The 27,852-nt window shown below is 39.0% G+C and overlaps 1 protein-coding gene across 4 annotated transcripts in view; it reads right to left on the reverse strand.

The window, feature by feature from the left end:
* Positions 1–4,470: 4,470 nt before the first annotated feature.
* Positions 4,471–27,852, reverse strand: part of kif2c.L (kinesin family member 2C L homeolog) — a 41,129-nt gene continuing 17,747 nt past the window's right edge. For 3 of the 4 annotated variants that reach the window (XM_018258350.2, XM_018258349.2, XM_041590433.1), the window contains 13 exons: positions 26,975–27,029; positions 26,704–26,866; positions 26,082–26,172; positions 25,557–25,620; positions 25,260–25,351; positions 21,062–21,204; positions 20,766–20,970; positions 19,678–19,788; positions 16,306–16,373; positions 14,433–14,547; positions 6,995–7,096; positions 5,445–5,568; positions 4,471–4,677 (listed from right to left, as the gene is read on the reverse strand). In XM_018258350.2, coding sequence (XP_018113839.1) covers positions 4,592–4,677; positions 5,445–5,568; positions 6,995–7,096; positions 14,433–14,547; positions 16,306–16,373; positions 19,678–19,788; positions 20,766–20,970; positions 21,062–21,204; positions 25,260–25,351; positions 25,557–25,620; positions 26,082–26,172; positions 26,704–26,866; positions 26,975–27,029 — 1,419 coding nt within the window. In that variant the 3' untranslated portion in view covers positions 4,471–4,591. Of the gene's footprint in view, positions 4,678–5,444; positions 5,569–6,994; positions 7,097–14,151; positions 14,274–14,432; positions 14,548–16,305; positions 16,374–19,677; positions 19,789–20,765; positions 20,971–21,061; positions 21,205–25,259; positions 25,352–25,556; positions 25,621–26,081; positions 26,173–26,703; positions 26,867–26,974; positions 27,030–27,852 lie in introns of those variants that run through there. The other variant, XM_041590432.1, reaches the window with a different exon arrangement.

Here is a 27,852-nt window from a genome sequence, read left to right on the forward strand (position 1 = left end):
TTATATATGGGCTATTAGACTTTCATGTTATCAAATTTCAAACAGTACTGTGCAGAAGTAAAGACTAAATTAGTGTTTCCTCTCTCTTTAAGATAGCGCTTAGATTTTTTTACTACAGATTTTACACAAATTGCTTAAAGTATACTTTTAGTATGACTTAGAGAGTGATATTCTGAAACCATTTGCAATTGGTTTTCATTACTTCTTTTTTTTAAGTTATTTAGCTTTTTATTCAGCAGCTCTCCAGTTTGCAATTTCAGCAATTTTGTTGCTAGGTTCCAAATTACAATAAAAACCATGCACTGATTCGAATAAGAGAAATATGAACAGGAGAGGGCCTGAATAAAAAGAGAAGCAATAAAAATTAGCAATAACAATAAAAGAGCATTTGCTTTTACCCCCATTTGAAAGCTGCAAAGAGTCAGAAGAAGGCAAAAATTTTTTAAAAACTATGAAAAAGAAATAAAGATGACCAATTGAAAAGTTGCTTAGAATTGGCCAATCTATAACATACTAAAAGTTAGCTGAAAGGTTAACCACCCCTTTAAAATTATTTTTAATGGTGCTGCTGGTGTACACTATCAGTAGCATCCAAGGCACATTATATTGTGACTATTTGTGAGATGAATAGGAAATGGCATCACCATCATTTAATAGAATGAGATCAGTGGGTCTCACACGACAAGAACAAACACTTGAAGATGTGGTTGCTACCTGTCCGATTTTGACCCAGAGAGCCCGGTATTTTGAAGGGCTGCATGGTCCCCCTTTAACATTTAAAAAAAACACATTGGTGTTGAGTGGAATTTACCATTCTTCTTCCTCGACTCCTTTTGTTGGCTTGGCTCCTACTTTGGCGTGACTCAAGGGGGGCCTGGCTAATCCAGGAAACACGGCACCGTTTCAAGGCACCCATAAGGAAGGGTCAATGCTGGAAGCCTGGCACCTTTATAACCTTTTTTAAGTTTTAAGGATATTTTGTGGTTTTCCAGGAATAGCCTTATTCACTACCTGCCCTGCAAATAGACTACATCAGAGACAGCCTCTAGGAAAAGATCCTCCCCTCATTATGTATCTACACTACCCTTTCCCCCGTCCACTTCCTATCCCCGCCGTAGCTTTATTACGGTCTAGAATTTTATTTCAACCTAAGAAAAAAAATATCCCAAAGCTGTTTCACTAAAGGTAAAGAGGAGTCGGATACTGTTAAGGATTCAAAAAAGATTCCCATACAATTAAAAGTGTTATCTTTACCTTTAATGAAACAAATGGATTGATGCCACACCTAACACATTGCTGCTTTGTCCACTTTTTTAATATGTATGTGTATTTTAAATTTGGAATAAATAAAGTGTGTTTTACCCAATATATTCCCAGTAGTGAGACCCCCTGTTTAAGTAATTCTCCACTATACCGATTCTTTTGACTGTAAAAGTTATGGGAGGTGGGAAGGAAGTGGATGGGGGAACAGATTTATGTAAAGTTTAATTTTTTATATATTTTATGAATATAATTTTAATAATATATTAATACTATATAATAAACACATTTTTTCAATTAAAATGGTAATTTTTTTTAAGGAGAGTGTAAATACAAGACCTAGTATTTTAGGGTGGTAGACTTGTCAGCACAGCACTAAAATGTCACGGGTATGCACCAAGCTATAATTAATCATGATTGCAGTAATATGCACATTCAAGTGGGTAATCGAGAATAGTAAACCATGATATAGCTAGTAGCTGCTTTGCAGCTGTAAATATGAAACTAATTTGTTTTCTATGGTTACTTTAATATTTGGTATCCACAATTAAATAAGTATATCCAAGGGTCTTTCCTAAGGTAACTATGAATGACACAATCATACCAAAAACTAGACCAGAAGCATTGTACCAGGGGACATTGCCACCATAATGACCCACTTTTCCTTCACCACAATTTCGAAAACACAAGGGTGATTGGGATGAAAACATCTCATGAACTCATTTTGGGACTAAATACCATTGAGTTAAAACCTGACTCAAATGTATAGAACATTTGTTAGACCCACCCTGAATACTTTCCTAAGTCTTTTATTCAAGGGTTTAATTTAATTCCTGTTGCCAAAATGTTATACAAGTCCGAGTACTGACATTAAGGGGGTCATTTACCAACAACTGGATTTATATTTTTTTCCACAATCTCAAAAAATGTGTAGTTTTCTCGTTATTTTAAAAAGCTCTGAAAATTCAATATTTATTAAGTGTAAAAACTAAGAAAACCACTAATACAAAACTTCCTGGTAAGAGAGGTTGAGGTCCTATAGAAGTCGATCAAAATCAAGTCAGACTTTTATTGGTTCATATTTCTTTCTTTATGAATTGTCCGTTTTTTTGAGGCTACAGGTTTACTTTTTTCCCAAATCTTCCTCTTTATATTACTTGGGGGAAAAATATTTATTTAATTTTATTTATTTATTTAATATATATATATATATATATATATATATATATATATATATATATATATATATATATATATATATATATATATATATATATATATATATATATATATATCTCTCTATATATATATCTCTATATCTCTATATCTCTATATATATCATGCCATGGCCATCACTGCAAAAATGTAAGGTAAATCACAAAAAGTTGAATTAAAAAAATTCTGTATCACCTTTAAATTAGCTTTTAGTATAATGTAGAGCATGATATTCTGAGATAATTTATAATTAGTCTTCATTTTTTATTTATATTGTTTTTGAGTTATTTAGCATTTTATTGAGCAGCTCTCTGGTTTGGAATTCCAACAATCTGGGTGCTAGGTTCCAAATTACTCTAGCAACCATGCATTGATTTGAAGAGACTAAAATATGAATTGGAGAGGCCCGAATAGAAAGATAAGTAGCAATAACCATAAATGTGTAGCCTTACAGAGCATTTGTTTTTTAGATGGAATTAGTGACCCCTATTTAAAAGCTGGAAAGAGTCTGCCAGTTGAAAAGTTGCTTAGACACCTCACTTGTTTTTTTTTTCACCTGGATTTATGCAGCTTTATGTATTATACACTAAGTATTACGATTCCTTAGGCTAATATGTTTATGGTCACTGATGTCGTCATTAAGGTACTTTTGGTTCCAATTCTTTACACTAGGGCAGTGCTGTCCAACTGGAAGCCCTTGGGTCTACCTTGTGTGGACCCTGCATTAAGGCCTCTCTTGATTTCAGAAGGCTTTACTTTGCATGTAATTGCTTGCGAAGGGCTTTTTGGCTCCTTTCAGCCCTTCTCATCCTAACCAGGTTCGGTTTCCCATTACAATATTATAATAGAAATTTTGAACTATACAACTATACTAAAAGAAAGGAGGGAGTGGGGAAAATGGACACAATAGTTAACAGACAGACAGGATGTACATCATTGGAGCACTGCACTCCCCATGCCTTCTTATAGAGAAAGTTTTTTGTTTTTTAAAGTGTTACTGTTCCTACTACTCCACTCTAAAATTATACAAACTAAAAATATGGCAACATAGCAATTGTCCAAAATGCAATCAAGAGGGTGCAACAGAGTTTATATCATATTAAGTCACATATTAAAGAATCTTACCAATCTGTGTGCTGCCTCAGAGATCACCTGAACAGAAATACTACTCTAACTGTAACAGGATTTTCTATTTAGGATTACCCAATGGCAACAACTACTAGAAGTTATATTATTATGAAAATGGTTTATGCAATATCTTTCTTTAGAGCCCTACATTGTTTGGGGGGGGTATAGTTTTCCTTTTAAGAGGGGTTCTCCAACTTTTTTATACGACTAGATAAATAATCAAAAAATACGTGTTCTTTGTGTAAATGTTAATGTCAAACAGAAAGGCAAAATTTTTAAAATGCGGGCTTAAATGTGAAATTGAAGCAGCGTGCCTTGCAAATAAGGAAAAGGTGTGGAAACTGCAGAGTACTTGGAACTGGACATAATGAGGTTGGGCAAGGGTAGAAACAATCCGTGATATGAATATACGTAAAAATATAAAGTATATTCTTGTTGATTTTTTTTCCCCACAATATAGTCAGAGGCACATGTCGAAGGCTAGCTAGTAGCATTAATAGAATCTGGGGCATAAACAAACTGTAAAACTGCCTGTTAATCTGATAAATCTCATTCTTCACTAAAGAACAAATAAGCTCTCCCATTAGGAACATGTTTCTACCCTGTCCACTTATGATGTTGTCATGTTGTTGTTTACAGAAACGGCACCATCTCTTTCTTCTGGTAAGCGGGTCGTGGATGAGGTTATGGGTATGGAAGTTGCAGGTCAGGCAAAATTGCAGGTTGCAGGTCTGGGTTTCAAAAATTGGTTCTGCGCAGGACTCCTAACAAATTTAAGATAGTTTATTACCCCTTCCCCAGCCATGCATATAAAAATGTGAACTCTGAAATGTTGTGTTAACTACAAGATATGCTATAGAAACACACTTTATTTAAAGTACACTTTATTTAAAGTACTCGATTTTAACAAATACAAGTAGAGAGTAAAAATAGATACAATTAAAATCAAAGTTATTTATAAAATTAACAGAAATGGTAAGTTTTTAAGTTATTTATTGAATCTTCTCTTTTTACTTATTTGCTTGCTGGCCCGTTCCTCCACTTGCAAGGCAAGACGCAGGGAATTTATGCTATCTGCAAAGCAAGAGAATCAAATATATGACTGTAATATGGGACATGAGGGAGAAGCAAATTACAATGAAAGTTATATCCACTCAAGTGTGGTTCCAGAAAGAAATTGGTACTAAAGTTACCAGATCAATTTAAAAATTAGAGATATACAAGTGGCTGGGTTTGCATGTAAATGAAATGCAATCCTAGATAAGTCACATGATTTGGTAAACATATATTTCGGAAAACCATATATTTAGGAAAACGTTCATTAGAAACGATCCAGAAAAAGTCAAACATTGATGGTCGCTCAGACTACCACAACACTAGCTCCTATTCAAGTTAAAATCTGCTTTTTTGGCACAAGCTTATGTCATCTATGAGAGTGCAGATCACAAAATAGTGACCTAGGGTAAATTATGTAAAACAGCTATTTAACAATTCTGCTGTTGTCCCAGACATTACATTATATATAGCAGATAGGCCTATGATTAAATGCCCTTCAGGCACAATACATATAAGGCTCTTAATGGGATTGCATTTCTTTAAATAAAAGAGTTTTATCTACACTTGTTCCACTTTTGGAGTTTCTTTTCAATCTTGGATACATTTAGTTTCATTTACTCTTCAGCAACTCAAGCATTTCCAGCTGATTTATTCATGTGCAGACATTTCATATACAATTGAGTAGGCCAATAGTGATTACACTGCCACTACTAGTGTAGCATCCCAAGTGATATAGAAAGTATAGTCACTTTGACCTCATAGCAACATGGCACCCCCTTTCTTACCTCCCAAAGCAATTAAAACTTTAGAGCGCTCCTGGATGAGGTATTCTGCTTGCATTACAAAGTTCTCTAGGTCATAATCGGGCTGCTCAGTCATCTGCAACAAGTTTGTCCATTCTGGTTCTCTCTGTTTGGCAGATAGGAAAGAAAAAATTCTGCTTATTCACAGGTCTTCATGGAGGGTAAAGCACCAAAACAAAAACACTTAAAGGAAAACTATACCCCCAAAATGAACACTTAAGCAACAGAGTTTATATCATATTAAGTCACACATTAAAGAATCTTACCAAACTGGTATATATATTTATTTTAGTAAATATTGCCCTTTTACATCTCAAGAGCTACAATGACTTGCAGGAAGCGTTCTTTTTATACTTCACTCATTGTATATAGCCTTTCATTATCCTTTAAGGCATCTTGCACACTTGTGTTTAGTTGTAAGTACTGCTCATGGTAGGGTGCTATAAGTTACATAGATACATTTGGATGAAACAAGTCCATCAAGTTAAACGTCTACAAATGAACCCTAGTGCACAATTTTAGATTTTAGTATCACAATAGCCTATGATATTATGCTTGTCCAATAAATCATTGAAGCACACACTTAAAGGCTTTAAAGTGATACGGACACATTTCTATAAAAATAGGAACGTGTCGGTATCAGTGAAAAGAACCTGCACGTGAAATATAAGCAGCCCCCAAGTGAACCTTAGTAATGGCGACCCTCAGACACCATTAAATCATCTTCCCGAGTTGTTTCAGTCACACTGGGCTGGGGGCAGCGCGATTCCTCCATAGGTGAATTACTATTAAAACAGGCCTTCAGCCTATGTGAGGGATCAAGCTGCCCCCAGCCCAAAGTGACTGAAACAACTCAGGATGATGATTTAAAGAGATACTGACACCAGAAAATAACATTTTCTTTTATTTGTATTCTTGGTCCCTCCATAGACTGAAGTCCTGTTTTGAGACATACCGAAGAACTGCTCTACCATATTGACTAGATTTTTATTAGAAAAACAAAAAAAACAAAAAACAAAACAATCGTCCAGTCTAGTCTATTTTAATTTTAGATTTAATATAGGGCAGATTTACTAACCTTTGTGTTCATGGCTTTGAAATATGTCAGGGTTAAGATTTCTTAGCCTTTTTTGCCCAAATTATAAAAGATGCTATTTAAAGTTAAAATCAGTGTTTGTTAACTTTCTATCAACCAACAGAAGAGTGATGTTCAATTGCTCAAAGCAGTCTAGCAGTCTGACTTATTATTACACTAATCAAAGCTTGCAGGAGTTGCTGAACTACATTAATACAAGCATAGTTCATCACTCTTACAGTGCGAGTAAATCTCCCATGCTTAACAACATTTCAACTGGTCATTGTGTTTTTTTTTTCTTTTTATAAAGAGTTTTAAAAATATTGGCCTTTATCTTCTGCTTTTTACAAATTTCAATTTAAAATGCTATCTGGTGGTGGGGTTGTCAATGTCCCCAGCCACGAAAAAGAGAGCTTAGCGTAAACTTTGCAAAACACAAACAAATGGAAATTTTTACCTGCACAAGTTCTCTCAATTCATCTACAGCTTTATCTTCTAGCTCACCAACACGGTGCAGGGCATCCTGAAAACTGTTATGTGTGGACAGCTCTTCATCTTTCTATTACAACAAAATACTTAAGGTTAACTCACAATGTAAGATTACATATACAAAAAGGTAGGACAGCGTTTGGTCTAATGCAAGTGAAGAAATTACTTTCATATACAGATATAGATAGATAAATAAGGATTTTCAACTTACCGGAAAATCTTTTTCTAGACGGCCTGGACTGTCAGTGCAGACGCTATTGGGTTAAGTATCCACCTCCGGAGGCAGGACAGTAGAAAGAAAGCTTCAGCTCCACCCCCTTCAATCTATGCTGATGCTCCTCCCGTTCCCTTCAGTTTGTGTTGGTCAGCTTGGTTTGGAGGAGAATTAGTAAGTCATGCACAATATAACTTTATCATAACATGTTAACATATAACGTAACCCAATCTTATTTCAGGGTGGGGCTTACTGCACTGACAGTCCAAGCTGTCTAGAAAAAGATTTTCCGGTAAGTTGAAAATCCTTATTTCTTTAGACCGGCCCTTCCTGTCAGTGCAGACGCTATGTGGACGCCCAAAAGCTGGTCCCCCAATTTGGGTGGGTGCAGATAATCACTTATGCCTCACTACTGCTTGTAGAAACTGCATAAGGTCTGCTTCTGTCGCCCATTGGTGTTGAAGAAGGAGAGAAAGAGCTGAAACTTTTCAAAGTGACTAAGGAGATTCCTAATTGAAAACCCTGAGTGAGAAACTCTACAATGGCTTGTATGGAAGCTTGGCGCCATGGCGAAACCTTGGCATCACACCACTCCAAGTCATATGGTAAACTTTAGTTGTGGACTGTTTTCTGGCTTTTAGCAGTATATCTGTGGCTTGTTTTGAGAACCCTTTGGAACACCATATGTCGGATTCAATAGCCATGCCGTCAAATGTAGACCTTGTAAATTGTCATTTTATTGGTCACTGAGTCAGCAAATCCTGTCTGAGGGGCAGGTACCATGGCCTCCTCGGCCAATGCGGGGCGATGAAGATGGTTTGTGTCCTTTCCTGTCGGATCTTGCAGATGATCCTTGGTAACAGGGCCAGAGGTGGAAAGGCATAAACTCTGTTGAAAGTCCATTGTATGACTAAGGCATCCACAAATGCTGCCCCCGGGTCTTGAGACCTGGCACAGTATGTAGGTACCTTGACATTTTGTCTTGATGCCAACATGTCTATGTACTCCCCATCTGGACACGTTTTATTGGAAAATTTCAGAATGGAGTTCCCACTCTCCTTGGCCTCCCAATTTAGTTTTCCTGGTATGAATACTGCAGAGATGGCTGGGACGTGGGACTCTGCCCAGCTGAGTATCTGAGCTACCTCTTTCATTGCTCGAGTGCTGAGAGTACCTCCCTGCTTGTTTAAGTAGGCCACTGCTGTGGCATTGTCTGACTGAATTCTGAGAGGTTGACCCGTCAGTTCCTGTGACCAATGAAGGATGGCATTCCGTATCACCGATTTCAAGCACATTGATTGGCAACTTAGACTCCTCTAGTGACCAGACTCCCTGGCAATTGCGGGCGGAAGGGTTGCCCCCCAGCCCTTTAGACTGGCATCTGTGGTGACCACTAGCCAAGTGATCCTTGTTCCAGTGGTATAAGAAATGATTTTGGAAAGTTCTCATGTGAAACCTGCCAAAGGGCAGGGCCTCCAATGCAGTTACCATGTAGCCCAATAGTCGCAGGCAGAGTTCCGCAGACACTGCGGGTTGGAGGCAGACTTGTTGAGCTGTGAGTGAGAACTTTTGGATTTTCTCTGGTGTCCGTGAAATTGTTTGGAGTGAGGAGTCGAACCACATTCCTAGGAACTGGATACACTTTGACGGTCTGAGTTGGCTCTTTTTGTGGTTTATGAGCCAGCCGTGCTGTTGGAGCATGCCGACACAAATTTGTGTTTCCCTTGATCGTATGATGTCGACCTTATCAAAGATCGTCTTAGTATGGAGAAAGCATGATCCCTTGGCATCTGAGGTACGCAATGAAAGGACTGAGAACTTTTGTGAATACTCTGGGGGTTGTACACAAGCTGAAAGGGAGGGCTCTGAACTGATTGTGTCGCTCGAGGTTTGTGAATCTGAAATACTGTTGGGATATTTTTCTGATGGGGATATGCAGGTAAACATTCTGTAGATCCACTTTTGTCATGCAACAGTGATCCGTCATGAACATTAGGACTGATCAAACCGATTCCATGCGGAATTTGTTTGGAGACAAACTGATTTAGAGGTTTCAGATTGAGCACTGACCTGAAGGAGCCCTCTTTTTTTGTTACTAGGAACAAATTTGAGTAGAAACCCTTGTAACGCTCTTCTAAGGGTACAGTTGTAATTACGTTGTTGCTTAGCAGATCATTGACTATGGTGATGAGAGTTTATAGTTTGATGGGATTTTTTGGCATGGATGATCGCTTGAAAGTGCGGGGGGTAATGTGTCGAATGGGATTCTGTAACCTTCGTTGATGATAGAGAGAACCCAGTTGTCCTGTATGTGTGTTTGCCAAACTTGAAAAAAATCATGAAGGCGGCCCCCCACCTTTCCCCGACCTGAACTGTATGTAGAAGTTGTGGCTTCCTCTTTTTACTATGGGCTGGTGTCTTGTTAACTGATGACTGAATTGTGGATTTGATCCAGTCAAATAATTCCTCTAGTTGAGGTGTTTTTTCCCCGAAGTGGAGGGATTTTGCTCGTGGTTGATTAATCTGAGGAATCTCCACTATATCCTGAGATAGGATTGGACGTGGTGAAAGAACCGGTGCAGAATCTGGTGGTTCTGCGCAGTCTAGGCACATTCCCTGTTCTCCTTCGCGTAATGTATGTTTACATTTTTTGCATTTCTTAAATTGGGTATGGGCCCGTTTAGCTGTGGCCTTTTTGGTTTTAGGTGTTGAAATGGTATTATTCATAGCCTTTCTGAGGTCCTCCAACACATTGTCACAATCCATACTTGTAAAATGATGGATCTGTGTGACAGATAAGAAATATGTCTGTATCTAGAATGAGGTTTATAAACTGTGTGCAATACAGTAGCTTCCTCAATAGTATTAAGCAGTAACTTATAAAATATTCCAGGCATAAGAAAAAGGACTCATGGGTACTCTAGTAGTAGAGTAAAGGTTCCTCAGTATAATATTAGCCTACAGGCTGTATACTGTAATCTGCTCCACCTTGCCCAGCTTAATAATAACCCCCTTTGTAGTTTAGGAGTATCGGGTTGTTGTGTTGTTCCTTTAGTGCACATGTCTTCAGCAGTGCTAAGAATGAAGCACCCGTGAGAGGAGCCTTTTTTCAGCGTAGAACAGACAAAATGGCGGCAGCGTAGCGTGTGCGCGTCTTACGCCCAGTTGGCGCCAAGCTTGAAACCCAAAAGTGCGGCTAGTACTTGGCGCTAGCTGGTGAAAGTCGGAGAAACCGAAGGTGCGGCAGCTGAGTAAGCTCCGTACACTTCCCAACTGATCTACCGGATTGACCAGGGGCCTCTTGAGATCCGGGTCTTGGCGTCTGGTAGCCGGTCACAATAGTTGTCTCTGAAGAGACTTTATTGTGTTTTAGGAGAAAAAAAAAAAAAACAATGAATTTGTGTTCCTGTGCCACGACCAACTCTGTGGAGTGGTATAAGGGCTAATGAAAACTTAAAGGAAAACTATACCCCCAAAATGAACACTTAAGCAACAGATAGTTCATATCATATTAAGTGGCATATTTAAGAATCTTACCAAACTGGAATATAAATTAAAGTAAATATTGCCCTTTTACATCTCTTGCCTTGAGCCACCATTTCGTGATGGTCTGTGTGCTGTCTCAGAGATCACCTGACCAGAAATACTACAACTCTAACTGTAACAGGAAGAAGCAGGGCCGGACTGGGAGTAAAAAGCAGCCCGGGCAAAAAAATCAAAGCAGCCCACATGTAAACACACAATGGTTTTGTACTCATCCACACATATAATGTATAATGTACCCCAAAACTCATAACAGATGGCACAAAGGCATTTCCGAGTATAATACCCCAGAACTCATAGGAAGATGGCACAAAAACAATTCCGTGTATATCAGTCCTATTTTTTTGATAGTTAAAAATCAGAATGGCTATTTAAGGGAAGAAAAGGGTGAATGGTGTCACAGTGGGAAAACAGAGGAAAAGCCAGCCAAATCCTTGCAACAGTTTTGATAAGGGAATTTTGGGGAACTGAACATAGTAAAGTAAGAAATTAAGGGGGATTTGTATCCAGCATTCATCTGCACTGATTGTTGGGGGGGGGGGGAGAAAGGGAATCTGCAAATTAGGGAAGTACCATCCTGCCTTTTGGTCTGTTACAGAGTTAGATCAGGTTGAAAAAAGACAAAGTCCATCACGTCCAACCCCTCCAAATGAAAACCCAGCCCCATACACACACCCCTCCCTACTGTCACATAAATGATATATACCCATATCTATACTAACTATAGAGTTTAGTATCACAATAGCCTTTGTATTATGTCTGTCCAATAAATCATCCAAGTCCCTCTTATAGTCATTAACTGAATCAGCATCAAAACATCACCCGGCAGTGCATTCCCCAACCTCACTGTCCTGACTGTGAAGAACCCCCTACTCTGTTCCTTTAAATGAAAGTTCTTTTCTTCTAGTCTAAAGGGGAGGCCTCTGGTACGGTGATCCTCTTTATGGGTAAAAAGGTCCCCTGCTATTTGTCTATAATGTCCTCTAATGTACTTGTAAAGTCTAATCATGTCCCCTCGCAAGCGCCTTTTTTCCAGAGAAAACAACCCCAACCTTGTCAGTCTCCCCTCATAATTTAACTCTTCCCTTCCTCTAACCAGTTTAGCTGCACTTAGTCTTTGCACTCTCTCCAGCTCATTTATAAAACCCCGTACCCCCCACCCCACGAAGACCCCCCTCCCTCCAGGCTAATTGCCCCCCCCGGGGAAATGCCCAATACTTTATACTTACCCCTCTGCACAGATTCAGGCAGTGGACTTCACGGCATCCATCTTCCATCTTCTAGCGATTCGGCAATTTCCGTTGAATTTGGCGCATGCGCAGTTGTCCAAACCGGCAAACAGCTCCAACTGCACATGGGCCTAAAATGCGGGTCTCCCAGTCAGCTTACAGAGGACCAGAAAGATGGATGCCATGAAGTCCGCTGCCAGAATCTGCACCGAGGGGTAAGTATAAAGTATGGGACATTTCCCCCGGGGGGGGGGAGTTAGCCTGGGGGGAGGAGGGAGGGAGGGAGGTCTACGTGGGGTGGGGGGATACGGGTTTTTTTTGCAAATGGGTTGAATTATCCTTTAAAGACTAGAGTCCAAAACTGCCCCCATACTCCAGATGAGGCCTCACCAGGGACCTATAAAGAGACATAATTATGTTTTCATCCCTTGAGTTAATGCTCTTTTTTATACAAGACAGAACTTTATTTGCTTTAGTAGCCACAGAATGACACTGCCCAGAATTAGACAACGTGTTATCTACAAAGACCCCAAGATCCTTCTCATTTAAGGAAACTCCATACACACTGCCATTTAGTGTATAACTTGCATTTATATTATTTTTGCCAAAGTGCATAACCTGCATTTATCAACATTGAACCTCATTTTCCAGTTTGCTGCCCAGTTTTCCAGTTTAGACAAATGACTGTGCAAAGTGGCAGCATCCTGCATGGAACCTATAGTTCTGCCCAATTCCAAAACCCACCAGCACACCCTGGCCTCTCATGCCAAAATTGGTTCGGTGCTCAGTAAAAAAAAGGGCATTGGCACCCTCAGCAATAAGTGATAAAAAGAAAATTACTGGCACTCAGGACTCAATGCAAGCGGGCCAGGCACTGCGTGCTTATTAAATGAATGTTTCAGGGGGCGTACCCCTTAGTCAGTCTAACAAATGGGTACGCCCCTGAAATGTTACGTTTAATAAACACGCAAGGCATGGCCCGCTTGCATGGAGTCCTGAGTGCCGGTAATTTTCTTCTTATCAATTATAATGAACTTGTCCCTATCTCAAGTGACTCTAGACAGCACAGGTGACTGTCAAGTGAGTGACCCGGGAGGACAAGCAACCCCAAGACAGCTGGGGGGGAGAAGGGGTCAGACGACCCCCCCCCCCAAACACACACAGAGCTAAACTGGCAGTTGTAGAATAAGGAAACAGAAAAGGGCAGCCATGGAAGCAGACTAATAATCCTCAGCCCAGTCTATAACACACAAATGATACATTCCAGCTGAAATCCCTGTAATTCTCATGAAGAGGTCAGTCCCCCCACAATCATTCCCTGACCCCCCATATTCCTTCTGCCCAGAAACTGCCCTATTACCAACATCCAGACAAATGACAAACACCACATGACACAGGCAGGGGCCTTTGCATTTCATGATAGTCCACTCACTAAAACATATTTCTGCAGCTGTGCTGTCTCCTGTACTTCTCCTAACAATCGGCTCTCAGCTGACAGGCTGCAAACAGCATACGGTGCAATGTGGTGCTCACTCTGCAATCCACTGATCATGTCTGCTGTTTGTACTGCAGCCTGCTAGCCGAGAGCCGATTGTTAGGAGACGCACAGGAGACAGCACAGCTGCAGAAAACTTTGCTCCACAAAGTCAGTACTAAGGGCTGGGGGAAGGGAACTTGGTCGGTTTTCTAAAAGTGCTGAGTTACAAGTCCCCGACAATAAGATCAGGAGCGGCCCACTTAATAAAAAACAGAGCGGCCCCACGGGCATTTGCCCGTTTAGACAGGTTATCAGTCCGGGCCTGGGAAGAAGTGAGGAAGCAAAAGACACAACTCTGTCTGTTAATTGGCTCATGTGACCTAACATGTATGGTTTGTTGATATATTTGTGAGTACAGTGAATCCTATGATCCCAGGGGGCGGCCCTTATTTTTTAAAATGGCAATTTTCTATTTATGATTACCCAATGGCACATACTACTAGAAAAGTATATTATGAAAATGGTTTATTTACATGAAGCAGGATTTTACATATGAGCTGTTTTATGCAATATCTTTTTATAGAAACCTACATTGTTTGGGGAGTATAGTTTTCCTTTAATGAAATAAGTTTACCTCCAGCAGGACAGAAGAAAAAAACTGAAGGGAACGGGAGAAGCATCAGCATATACTGAAGGGGGTGGAGCTGAAGCTTTCTTTCTTCTGTCCTGCCTCCGGAGGTGGATACTTAACCCATAGCGTCTGCACTGACAGGAAGGGCCGGGTCTAGAGTAAAACATGATTTCATTGTTATTGGATTTGGTCAAACATAGTGGCATTGTACATGCAGATATTCTAGAGAAATTAGACCTGGTGACATTACATAATTGAATGACAATTTAGCAGTAGCAAATATTTTATTGAGCAGTGTCCACAAATACATACATCATCCTGCAGCTCTAATCCTCCTATGGAAGCATGTGATTCATCACTATCCTCTGTGTCCATCTGCAGATTATCATCATTAGTTTCAGCATTTTGTGGACTCAGCTCTTTGACTCTGCATAATAAAAGATAGAAGTGAAGTTCTTCTAAGCAACTTGTATGCTACACAGGTAAATTAAAGGGGTGATTCATATTTAGGTTAAAGGGATACTGTCATGGGAAACCATGTTTTTTTTAAAAAAAAAATACATCAGTTAATAGTGCTGCTTCAGCAGACTTTTGCACTAAAATCAGTTTTTCAAAAGATCAAACTGCTGATTTTTTTAATATTTAATTTTGAAATTTGACATGAGGCTAGATATATTGTCAGTTTCCAAGGTGCCCCTAGTCATGTGACTTGTGCTCTGATAAGCTTCAGTCACTCTTTACTGCTACACTGCATGTTAGAGTGAAATCACCCACACCCTTCCCCCCCTCCCCAGCATCAGAACAATGGGAAGTAATGAGATAACAGCTCCCTGGTAGATATAAGAACAGCACTCAATAGTAAAAAAAAAAAACGTCCCACTGTGACCCCATTCAGTTACAATGAGTAGGAGAAACAATAGCCAATACTACAGCTTAAAAAAACCCAACAACAAATTGTTATAGAATGCATGATAAAATGTTTATTAAGCAAAAATAGAAACTAACGTTTCGGCTAAGACAATAGCCTTTATCAAAGTCTTTGATATAAAGGCTATTGTCATAGCTTTGCACCCAGGCAACATACACTCCCAGACGTGATGTGCCGGCATTCTTAGAGAGAGAGAGAGAGAGAGGAGAGAGAGGGAAAGAAAGAAAGAAAGAAAGAAAGAAAGAAAGAAAGAAAGAAAGAAAGAAAGAAAGAAAGAAAGAAAGAAAGAAAGAAAGAAAGAAAGAAAGAAAGAAAGAAAGAAAGAAAGAAAGAAAGACATATATACATACACAGTATATATTTTTTTTTTTATAGTTTTCAAATTATTTGGTTTCCACTTTTAAATCTTTCTAGCCTTCAAATGTGTCACTGAGCCAGACAGCCAAAACTATTGCTTTGTGAGTCTACAATTCTATTATGATCAGTACTTTGTATAAACTTATTTTCCAATTCAGTCCCAATCCTTTTTCTGCCTGGTTGCCAAGGTAAACAAGACCCTAGCAAACATATAGCTGCTAAATTCCAAACTAAAGAACTGCTAAACAAAGAGGTTAACTGAAAAAAAAAAAAAAAAAATTTAAACCCAATTACAAAATGGTAAACATTTATTCAATGGTGAAGCCCTTTAAAGGCAAGTGTCAGAAGGGGCAAAACAAAAAATGCCACGTTAAAGGGCAGATTTATCAAGGGTCAAATTTCGAAGTTAAAAATACTTTGAAATTCAACCATCGAATTGAATTACTTCAACTTCGAATATCGAAGTCAAAGTTTTTTTTTTCATCGAATTTGCCCATTAGCGGTCGAAGTAAAATCGTTCAATCGATTCGAAGGATTTCACTGATCGAACGATTTTTCTTTGACTTCAAAAAACTGCTCTAGAAGGTCCCCATAGGCTAACATAGCACTTCAGCAGGTTTAATTTGGCAAAGTATTGAAGTCAACGTTTTTTTTTTAAAGAGATAGTACTTTGATTATCGAATATTCGAAGTATTTTACTTGAAATCAAATTTGAAGTCGTAGTATCCTATTCGATGGTCGAAGTATCCAAAAAATTACTTAGAATTTCGAATTTTTTACTTCGAAAATTCCCTCAAATTCACTTCGTCCCTTGATAAATCTGCCCCTAAGTCTTTACATACATAAAATACAAATTCTCAAATGAACGGACATAAGATAAACAAAAACATTTGCTTTTACCTGTCTGCATATCTTAGAGTATTGAGGGTATATTCACAGGAATTAAATCCAGGCGAAAGCATAGCAATCTGCAAATTGAAGAGAAGTCAAACACTAAATAAAATATAACGCTCGATAATGCTTGCAACAATGGCGGTTACCCCACTGTAAGTTCAGGGTCATTTGGCAGAGCACAAAACTCCTAGAAAAAATGGGGCCATGTATAATGAACAGGGATGGCGCTTTTTGCTTAAAGGAATTGTTCAGTATAAAAATAAAAAGTGTATATAGATCGGCTGTGCAAAATAAAAAATGTTTCTAATATAGTTAGCCACAAATGTAATGTATCAAGGCTGGAGTGATTGGATGTCTAATATAACAGCTACAACACGACTTCCTGCTTTTCACCTCTCTTGGCTTCCACTGACTGGTTACCCAGGTTACCAAGCAGCAACCAATCAGTGACTTGAGGGGGGTCACATGGGTGAAATCTGTTGCTTTAGAATCGGAGTTGAATGCTGAAGATCAATTGCAAACTCACTGAACAGAAATGTACCATGTGCCCCCCCCTTCAAGTCGCTGACCAGCTGAGAGTTATAGAGCTGAAAAGCAGGAAGTAGTGTTCTGGCTATTATCTTACACATCCAGTCACTCCAGTCTTTATACATTACATTTTTGCCTAACTAACTATATTATAAATGTTTTTTATTTTGCACAGCCTGCCAGAAAGCATTTCTCTCCTAAAGTGCAGGCTCAAATCACATGACTTGGGGCAGCTGGGAAATTGACAATATGTCTAGCCCCATGTCAGATTTCAAAATTGAATATATAAAAAAAAAAAAAAAAAATCTGTTTGAGAAATGGATTTCAGTGCAGAATTCTGCTGGAGCAGCACTATTAGCGGATTCATTTTTTTCCCCCATGACAGTATCCCTTTAAGTTATCTTTGTGTGGAGTTCCCCTTTAAGCTGCTGTGTAGCAATGGGGGCATTCTTAATAAATATCAGACACAAAGGCTAGTGCAGCGGGGGTAACCCCTGCACATTTATTGCGTCAGTGATGTAATGTTTCGGGGGTGTGCCCCTTCGTCAGACTTGCAGAACATCCCACACAGTGTGCTTTATATCGCAAACAAACATGTCATTGTAAATGATACATTCAATACATGTAATATTTCAAAACTCAAATAAAATTTTACAGGTATATATTACACGTACTGAATTTATCACTTATAATGACATGTTAATAGTTTGCGATATAAAGCACACTGTGTGGGATGTTCTGCATCGCTGACAAAGGGGCATGCCCCGAAATGTTACATCACTGACGCAATAAACATGCAGGTGTTACCCCCGCTACACTAGCCATTCTGTGTCTGGTATCTATTACGGATCTTCAAAGTGGGAGAGGTGCCGACCTCTCTAACCAGCACTGGGCATAAATTACAGGAGAGGAGGGGGCAAGAGGATCATTGTGGATCGTAGCAATGGGGGCAGCCATTCGAATGAGAAAAGGCTCCGGTTATACAGCAGATAAGCTCTGAAAAACATAATGGTGTCATCCGTTATCCACTATTTAACCTGTGCCATATAGCCTTTTTTCAATTTCCACCATTGATACACAGCAGCTTGTTTATATGAACTATAGTAGTGTTTCTAAAGCAAATAAATCAGTTTTACCAGTGCTGGGCAACGATACATGATATTTTCATTACTTTTAAATACTAATTTTGTTGGCGTTACTTTTCCTGACACACTATCTTGTAAGTCAGTCCCCAAGCTCAGTGACCCACAGAAGCACAACAGAGCATGTGCAGTAAATCAGCAGAAAAGATAGGGAGTTACATGAGATTCTTTGAAGGCACAGATCTTTACTGCTAAAGGGCTGTGGTTCCCTTGAGGTTGTATAGAAGCCACAAACATAATGTACAACATTTCTGGCGATTTCGTCAGTTAAGCTTTAGTTCTGCTTTAAGGATTCGGTTCAGCCAGAATTGGATTTGATGGAATCCTGTCGATAAGGCCCGTTTAACCAAACTGAACCCTGGATTTGGTAGATCCCTAAAATAAAAGGCTGCAACTCATGGACACTCACTGGACTGCCTGTTTGTTCATTGGGATCAGGAAGTAGAATGTGGATTTGATTTTTAAATTTGCCCTGTTCAGTGCATGAAATACAGAAAAAAAAAAAAAAAAAATAGATGTATCCTAATTAAATCAATAGGCAAAAAGTATATACACAAGCCCTATTTTCACTGAACACATGTTCAAATTAGCCTTTTCTGCCAAATAGGTGGTATTAAGAAACATCCAATCACACATTGTGCACAGAGTAGGCCACTTCATACCAAAGCCAATAGGACTGTGCACTGTTTGTGGAAGCGCACAGTCCTATCAGCATTTGTAAAAACAGTTTCTTTAGTGCAGGAGGTGATTGAGGAGGCATTGGCTGAAACAATTAATGGGATTTGGAATATCATATATGGAAATTGCACAGTAGAGGCAGAAAAATATGATCATGGGGCACAGATGAGAGATTTGAGGTAGGACATAAAGTTATGCTACTATCCCCAGCAAGGCAGCACAAGCTGCCTGGAGTGGCCTGATCAGGTACTACATCAACTAGGACCAAATAATTATGTTATTTCCATAGATATAACAGCAAAAACAGCAGGTATTTTATGCAGAGGGGCTATACATATTATGGCAATTTGCTGTATGCCTGTAAATACCAAGAGGAACCACACCAGTGATGTGTAGGTCAAGAAAAACTTTTCAAAGGCTAGTAGGTAAGGTTCTGAGTGGGTAATAGGACTATACATAGGCCTATCTAGATGACATTACAATTTTCAGTCAGACAAGGGAACACATTACACGTAAGACCTACAGCCCTTCATCCATCTAGAACTGTGCATCATTAAGCCTGATAATGGTTACCTTGTCATAGTAGAAGTTCTTTAATTAGGGCATAGGGTGGGAAGTGGACAAACCTCCCCATCACCCCAAAAAAGTAGCTTTTGGGAGGTAGCTGGTAGTTACAGAAAAGTGTTTCTTCTTACAGTGCATGGCCAAGGCCTTGATTGATTTGACTCCTAAGAAACAGCCCAGCATTGCAACCTGGGCCCCAGAGTGAAGAGAAGCCTTCAAGAATGCTCTCAGCAATTCTGTTTTAGTTTCCCTATACTACTTCATGCCCTTTCTGGTGCAAACCGATGCTTCAATGTATGGAATTTGTGCATCTATGTGACAAAGCACAGCAGCAAGGGAGAAACAGCTGGTGGTTTACTTAAGCTGTAAGTCGTTACCAAGGGAAGTGGCTTATGCTACCATTGAAAACATTTCACTATACTAGCATATCTAAATTCATTAAATTTATGTTGTGAGTGATAATTACCATACATGTTCTTGAATTCTCTCCTATGAAGGAATCTCGAAGAATTTGAGTAAGTTTACTTTCCCGGAAAGGGGTGTGAGATTTATTCTGTCCCAAAGCACGTATGCATTCCTAACAGAGAGAATAAAAAAAAAAAGTTATTTCAACAAGAAAGGATGTCTGAAGCTTACATGACATAGCCCTGACTGCATCCCTCCCCATAAATTGCTGTTTAAATAGTTTAAGTCATCGGATAATGTCAATAAAGTGAGTATTTCAGTTTAAATACCTGCTTGATGAAGGTTCACCAAAATATCAGACAGTTTTTGATTTTGCCATTTATTAAGTCACATGAGCGCTCCTTATATTTTATCTTTTCAAGATGTGGGATGGAGGAGGCACCCTGCTTTCTCCTCATTGCCACTTTAAATTAATCTCTACACCTCCCTACTTTTCTTGAGGTACATGCAATTCAGCTGTTCCACCACCTCTCTGGATGGGCAGTTGTTGACAGACCCCTCTTTGTACACTACCCACTCTACTAACCCTCAGTCAAAATCAACACCCATGACCCTCTGCAGCCACATTGCAGTTGTGCCCATAATCAACACCCCTGCCCTCTTGCACACATTCAGAGTGTATTTGAAGGAAATTTTGTGCAATATCATAATAATGTAAAAATACAAGATGGGGTTACATAGAAGATATATAATAAAAGATGCAAAGATTTAAAACAATATATTCATTTCAGAAAAGAAAAAAGTGGAAGGGAAAGCATGGCCTCTCTCTGCTGAACAGCTTTAAAATGAAGTATGTCCCTCCATATCTAATCGATTTATGGTTGCCATATTTTCCTTAACAGGTTTGTCTAGTGTGATACCGATTTATTTTTTATTAAAAAAAAAATAATAAATTCCATCCATTTTCACCTTGAAGTCTGGAAATTTTGAGTGTTTTCAGGAGAGCCAGGAGGTTTTTTTTTTTTTAAAACACTATCCACACATTGTAGGGTTGTTTAGTGCTGCATATCCTTGTAGCACTTTATAAAAACTGAACACAACTGATGGCATTACAGCAGAGAAAAAAAAACAAAAAAACAGGTGGATTACCTTTAATGCAAGCAAACTCCTATTTATTTCTGCTCCTTCCATGCGAGTAATACGATCAGCACTGGCTGTATCAGCACCTCTTTCATTGCCAGCCAAGTCCACAAGGGAAAACTTGCCATGAAGCTTACGCCCCCTTCGCAAAATTATTTGCAAACAGGCATGGGAACGTGAGGAGCTAGTATTGGCAAAAGTCTGGCCAGAAGTTCTGTTGATGCAAAAGTTTATTAGTCCACAGTTGACAAAATGCCACAAGACAGGAATATGCCAGAAAAACCACCACACACCCCTAGCTTTACCTGCAAGCACTGCCAATTTCAATCATTTTAAAGACATCATCTGCAGAAGTAACTTGTTTTTCCAACAACCCAACAACCTGAACTTCTTGCTTTGCATCTTCCAATACACGCAGCTTTGTCTTTTTGTTCAACAGATCAAACACCTACAAAATGGCAGAACAGAGAATTACTTCCTTTTAACTCTGCCAGTTAATTTGACAGGAAACAGACAAATTTTCCAGAGTAGAGAGAAATAACATGCTTTTATATGCATGACCACAATTTTGTTTGAAAGCCCCTGCTGCCAAAAGCATGCCAAATATAAAAATGTGTGTAGTTTTATGGAGAGTACCAACTTGTATAGATCAGAAGACAAAGAAAAAAATTATATCAATATACGTCTACAAATAAACATAGGTTAATATTGCAATACCAAAACACACACAATTATATAAACTACATTTTGTAAAATATAGACATTCCACTGAAACACTGCACTATAGACTTATAGCAATTTAGGTTAAAGGGGTTGTTCACCTTTGAGTTAACGTTTAGTATGATGTAGAGAGTGATATTCTGAGACAATTTGCAATTGGTTTTCATTTTTCATTATTTTTGAGTTAAGCTTTTTATTCTGCAGCTCAGTTTGCAATTTCACAATCTGGTTCCTAGGGTCCAAATTAAAAATGCCAACCATGCATTGATTTGAATAAAAGACTAGAAAATGAATAGGAGAGGGTCTCAATAGAAAGGGGAGTAATAAAAAGTACCAATAACAATACCAGAGCATTTGTTTTTTTAGATGGGATAAGTTACCCCCATTTGAAAGCTGGAAACAGTCAGAAGGAGAAGGCAAATAATTCAACAAGTATAAAAAAAAAAAAAAATCAATCAAGAAGACAAATTGAAAAGTTGCTTAGAAATGGCCATTCTATGATATACCAAAAGTTAACTTGAAGATGAACGCCCCCTTTAACGGCAACCAAGATAGAGATATATGAAAAAAGCTTGCACTCACAGGTCTTATGAAGAGAATAAAGTGTTTAATGGATCAAAAACGAACGAAGGAGGTGGGGTAGTCATTCTAAATTACTCGGACTATAGATCTGGGATTCTGAAACAGCCAAGTGATATGCAACTGTATATACAAAACTTGACTCTGACCCTACGTCAAATTTCAAAAAAGAAGGTTGATTCTACACTACATTCGGCTCTATCACAAGGGATCATTTCGGAATCTACACATGCCTTCCTGGTCACTGATCATCCAATCACCCCAATACTCTACCCAAGATCCATAAGACCTTATCCAACCCTCCGGGACGCCCGATAGTGAGCGTACGGGACTCCATCCTACAACCCCTGGCAATGTATGTAGATTACTTTTTACAGCCTCTCGTACAAATTACTTCAACGTACCTGAAAGACACCGGTGACCTTCTCGTCAAATTGAGTGACTGCCAACCAACACACACCTTCCTAGCCACCATGGACGTCACCTCTTTATATACAGTAATACCCACAGATGATGGCATTGAACGAATCCGAGAAATCTTACTGCAACATCCAGATCCCACTCGTCCCAAAACAGAATTCCTCATTGATCTGCTAGAACTTTGTTTAAAACACAATTATTTCAAGTTTGAACTCTGTCATTATCTGCAACCGAGTGGAACCAGTATGGGCTCTAGCCTCGCACCTGCCTTTGCCAACCTCTTTATGGCACACTTTGAGGAACACTATATTCTTCCTAAGTACGGAACCCATATCCACAGGATTTGGCGCTTCATTGACGATCTACTGATCCTATGGACTGGCCCAAGGGACCAGTTTAACATGATGGTTGACGACTTGAATGCACTACCGACTCCAATAAAATTCACAGCACACATTGATCCTGATGAAATCCCATTTCTGGACATTTTACTGCTAAAACAAGATACCCAGCTTGCTACCACGGTTTATTGTAAAACTACCGATAGGAATACTCTGCTACATCATACATCTGGTCATCCTCCACATCTTCTTAAAAAGCATCCCGTACTCCCAGATGATTCTCACAGTACGAAACAACACGAACCAAGCAAGATTGGACACCCAACTGGATGAACTCATGAACCGCTTCCTCCAACGAGGCTATCCCTTACATGAACTCCTTGACAGCCGCCAGAGAGCCACAAGGCACACACAGATTGAACTACTGGGCTCATCCCCTAACATCTCCACAGCAGAAACAGAGGACAGACTTACTTTTTTGACAACCTACTCTCCCTCCACCAAAGCCTTCACAAAAGCAATCCACGACCACTGGTCCATAGCACAAAGACAGAACTCTCCCACCACCCTTCAAATTCCCCCGCAAATTGCCTACAAGAGAGGCAAAAATTTGAGAGACCAACTAGTGAACACAGATCCTACACACGGTTACCAACCAAACATAACCTCTTCATTAGGGATGCACCGAATCCACTATTTTGGATTCGGCCAAACCACCGAATACTTTTTGAAAGATTCGGCCGAATACCGAATCAATTGGGATTGAGAGACGTTTTCTTTATTGAGCTACAACCAATATATAGTACAGAAAGTGTGACCTACGTAAGACATAGAAACACACGAGGAAGAAGCCCCCTGCAAGAGGAGGCGGGAGCTCCAATTTATTGGATAGGGGTCGCTAAGGGTTGACTGCCTAACAACCTCTGTTGTTAGGTGTTATAGTATGGGATCCTGTAATGACGGCCAGACCCACCTACTGTTCACAGTCCGGCAGTACATAACTTCCTGGCCAGAGGAGCGCTGTAATTCCAGCGCAACAACTTCGGGACCGCTGGGCTTTCCGTGACTATCAAGGATTTTCTGAATGCCGAGAGAGACAGCCATATAGGGGATCGTGCTCTGAAAGACTGGTAATTAACAGCACTTGCTATACACCATAGAACTTAATGGGACCATGTATGTTCCGTATGCTGAGCACTCTGCAAGTTTTTTAATGATAATGCTTTGTAATCGCTACTTGTATTTACTTTTCCTGTACAATGATAATGCTTTGTAATCGCTACTTGTATTTACTTTTCCTGTACAACATTGTTGCAACTTGACCAAGTAACTGACACATGGAGACAAATTATATGTATTAGCACATTGAACTTTACTTCTATGAATGTAATTGTATTCTAACTATGTTTTTTGATTGTTTAACGTACTTTGTATGGATATACACCCTACCCACACGCCAGTGTGACGTCATCACTCCCCTCTTCCCGCCACTGGGGGGTTTAAAAGGTTGGTGTTTGTTTGTATGTGCACTTTGAGAAAGGCTAGAGTGCTAGCCGAAACGTTAGTTGTTCGTTTTTGATCCATTAAACACTTTATTCTCTTCATAAGACCTGTGAGTGCAAGCTTTTTTCCTTTATTTTACAATTTTGGGCTTGTTGCACCCAGGCAACCTGTACCTATATACGAGCTGTGCCGGCTTCCACATATATATGTGTATATGTATGTACACACACTATATAATATCAATATTTGATGTATACACCCCTTCTATTATACAGCACAGACGAATATGCTAACTCCTTATAAGACACGTTAATATAAGAATATAGCAAGACATTCGACGGTAGACGGCACTTCTGAAAAAAGAGTGGGTTTATTGGAAATCCTGCTGGAATACACAGAGGTGTATTCCAGCAGGATTTCCAATAAACCCACTCTTTTTTCAGAAGTGCCGTCTACCGTCGAATGTCTTGTTGTATACACAGTGGGGTCACTGTTTGACTGTGCACCTGAATAGAGGGGAGAGCGGTGAGCTAGTGCGGCCCTTCCCTTTTGTTTGCCTATATAAGAATATAGCACCCACAACCTCTTTGGTACAAACTTTAGTAGCAAACACACCGGTACGGTTATCCATAGCAAGCATATCTTTGCTCCCATTTTCTAATTTGGGACTTTGACTGTTCAAAGTGGATTGCTTTTAGCAACTGCATTTGAGCAATTTAGCACCTGTGTTATTAAAGGGGAGCTTATAGATCATAGAAGCCCTTATAATTAACTAGTTTCTTTGGAATTTAGTACACTGTACGGTTAATGCCAAGCTTTGAGCATTAGAGAATTAATGTTAACATTATGAGATTGTTTTTCTTCTAAACCGAATACTCAAAATATCCTGTTATTCACTAGCAAATTAAAGGAATGGTTAAAAACGAATTAAGAACCTTACCTTTCCATTATAGATTTCAAAAAAGGTCACAAAAACTTCCAAGTCTAAGTGTCTATAGCGAGGTTGGTCCAAAAGGAGAAAGACATCCCGTGCTGAAAATAAAAATGAATGAGATGTGTATGTATGTATGTATGTATGTATGTATGTATGTATGTATGTATGTATGTATGTATGTATGTATGTATGTATGTATGTATGTATGTTTAGAAGGATAACCACCAAAAGAGCAAGTTTACAAAAGAAACACTGTTCAGGTTTATGGTGTCTGCAAGAGAAAACTTCAGCCAAATCACTTACATGCAAAAGCGTAGACTCCTTTGGAAACATTCTGACTTTTGCCTGAGAAGTCACCTCCCATTGTCTAAAAAACATACATGCAACCGATATTAAAAAAGCAGGGCCTTAGAGCACATGCTTCTAGGGGAGGCCTTTTGGTGCCTATATGAGGGGATGGGGAAGAAATAGGTCTACACAAAAGCGTAATGTATGTAAAGCCACTCGACAAGGGTCCTGCGCATTGTACTTAATACAAGGGAAAATTTATTATGACTAATTTCAAATGGTACTAGAGCAGTTTTCCTCTCAGGTCTATTAAAATGCCTTTTACACCAGAGAAGGGCTATGGCAATTCATTTTACAATAAAGTCTTAACAAAGGCTAGACATATCCAAGACAGTCCCTTTTATATTATTTATTGGAATAAAGTAACAAATAAAAAAGGTAAAGTAGCCTTCCAAATAAATAAGTGCCAATCATTTTTTAAACCATTACTCTTTACATGGCCCATGTGATCTATAAAACCTGGTCATATATTTTACCCACATGTGTTTTTCCACTTCCAGTTTGCCCATAAGCAAAGCAAGTTGCTTTCCCTCCTTCAAAAATAGATTGAACCAGCGGTCTTGCTGTAAATCTGCAAATAAATATTAAGACATGACCAGTGTGAATCTGTGTGTAAAATACCAAAATGATGACCATGCACATCAGTGAGCTATTTGTTCTGCTGCTGGGCCCCTAATTCCGACCACTTTTATATTCAAACATCATATTAGCTATTTTTTTTTTTATTGCTTATGGGATGGGGCTCCAGCTTTGAAAGGGACTAGTTGAAATTGTATCAGTTATGCTGTTCGTTTGGTATATAGAACCAGAGTCTGCAGCTTGGAATTGTTTTTATTTAAAGTAAATGTGCTGAAATGCCTTTTCTAGACAAATCTGCAGTTGTTTGCCCCACTTTGATTTGATTTTTTAAATCTTGTTTATAAAAAAAAAAAAAAAAAAAAAAATGAATACTTGTTTGAACAGTACATTGTATCGGTTAGCAATGCATACTGGAATACGAAAGAAAGAGGGGAAACTATTTTGCTACCACTCTCTAATAAACATATAGTTATTTATTGCAACTGTGTATTCTAGCTTCTGATTTAATGTTATTGTAGCTTACCTGTACACCACCTCATTTGTGGCAGTCTCATCAAATGAAAAATCAAATCTAAAGGCCTGGTTCTCCAAATACTTTGTCAAGTCCACCTTCAGCTTTGGCTCATGAACAAGAACAATGTTCTTGCTTGGAACAGAAATTATATCAATCTCCTTCTTTGAAAGCTCTGTGAAAGGAGGACTTTGGATAAATCACTGAATTCAGACATTTCCTGTCGTATTTCCATAGACTTTTTAGACATTCCCTACCACATTTTCACAGACTCCAGTCTCACCTTGCTTGTTCAGAGGTCGCTTACGAACACAAACACAGATGCGATGTTCTTCAGCCTGAAAAATAAAGCATTGTGGTGAATTTAGCCTGGTACAGCATTTTTGCCGATCTTTAGTTTTTCTTTAAAACAGTAACAAAAATTAACGGTTTTAAAGTAATTCAACTAGAACAAGAAACTACTATAGTTTATATAAATAAGCAATTTAAAGGCAGCCACTAAAGCTAAAAAAGGCACAAGTTTAAACAGTAGATGGCAGACAAGCTTTGTAGAATACAAAGGACTTGGTTCTTACAAGGTTAAGACAGGGTTCAAATACCATTCATGGCTCTCTACAGGACTACAGAATGAAAACCGGTAATACAATATCTTGGAGGAAGGTAAAAAAAAAAAAATTAAAAAGGAGGAAGGAGGTATGTACGCGTCTACATTGCAAGTGGGGGTATGGGTTGCATTGATGTTTATGTATTGGGTCAAAGTGTACCATTTCAGTTATGCTTCCTAAGTCCTGTCATTCAAAAGTCCCTTGTTACACAGACTTGATCCATTTCTATAATTGGATGTTTTATTTTTTTTCCAGCTAGCTGCAAGGAGTGCTCATGTGTATTATCAGTTTACGTTGAACCGACAATTTAAAAAGTGAATTCTCATTCCCCACAGGAAGCATTCGAGGGATATATTTAACCTGCAGTGGATAATCTGTGGCATCAGTATTGAAACCTTTTCAGAAATGGTTTTGCTACACCACAGTCGCACTGAATATGGTTGAGCGAGCCATCCCCACTACAATCATGAAAGCACTCCAATGGGGACGAGTTAAATTTTCCTAGTTAGAAGACTGCAACATTTCCTTTTAATGGCAACACTGAACATCCTAGGCA

The sequence above is a fragment of the Xenopus laevis genome, chromosome 4L, assembly GCF_017654675.1.
Source record: "Xenopus laevis strain J_2021 chromosome 4L, Xenopus_laevis_v10.1, whole genome shotgun sequence".
Taxonomy (NCBI): domain Eukaryota; kingdom Metazoa; phylum Chordata; class Amphibia; order Anura; family Pipidae; genus Xenopus; species Xenopus laevis.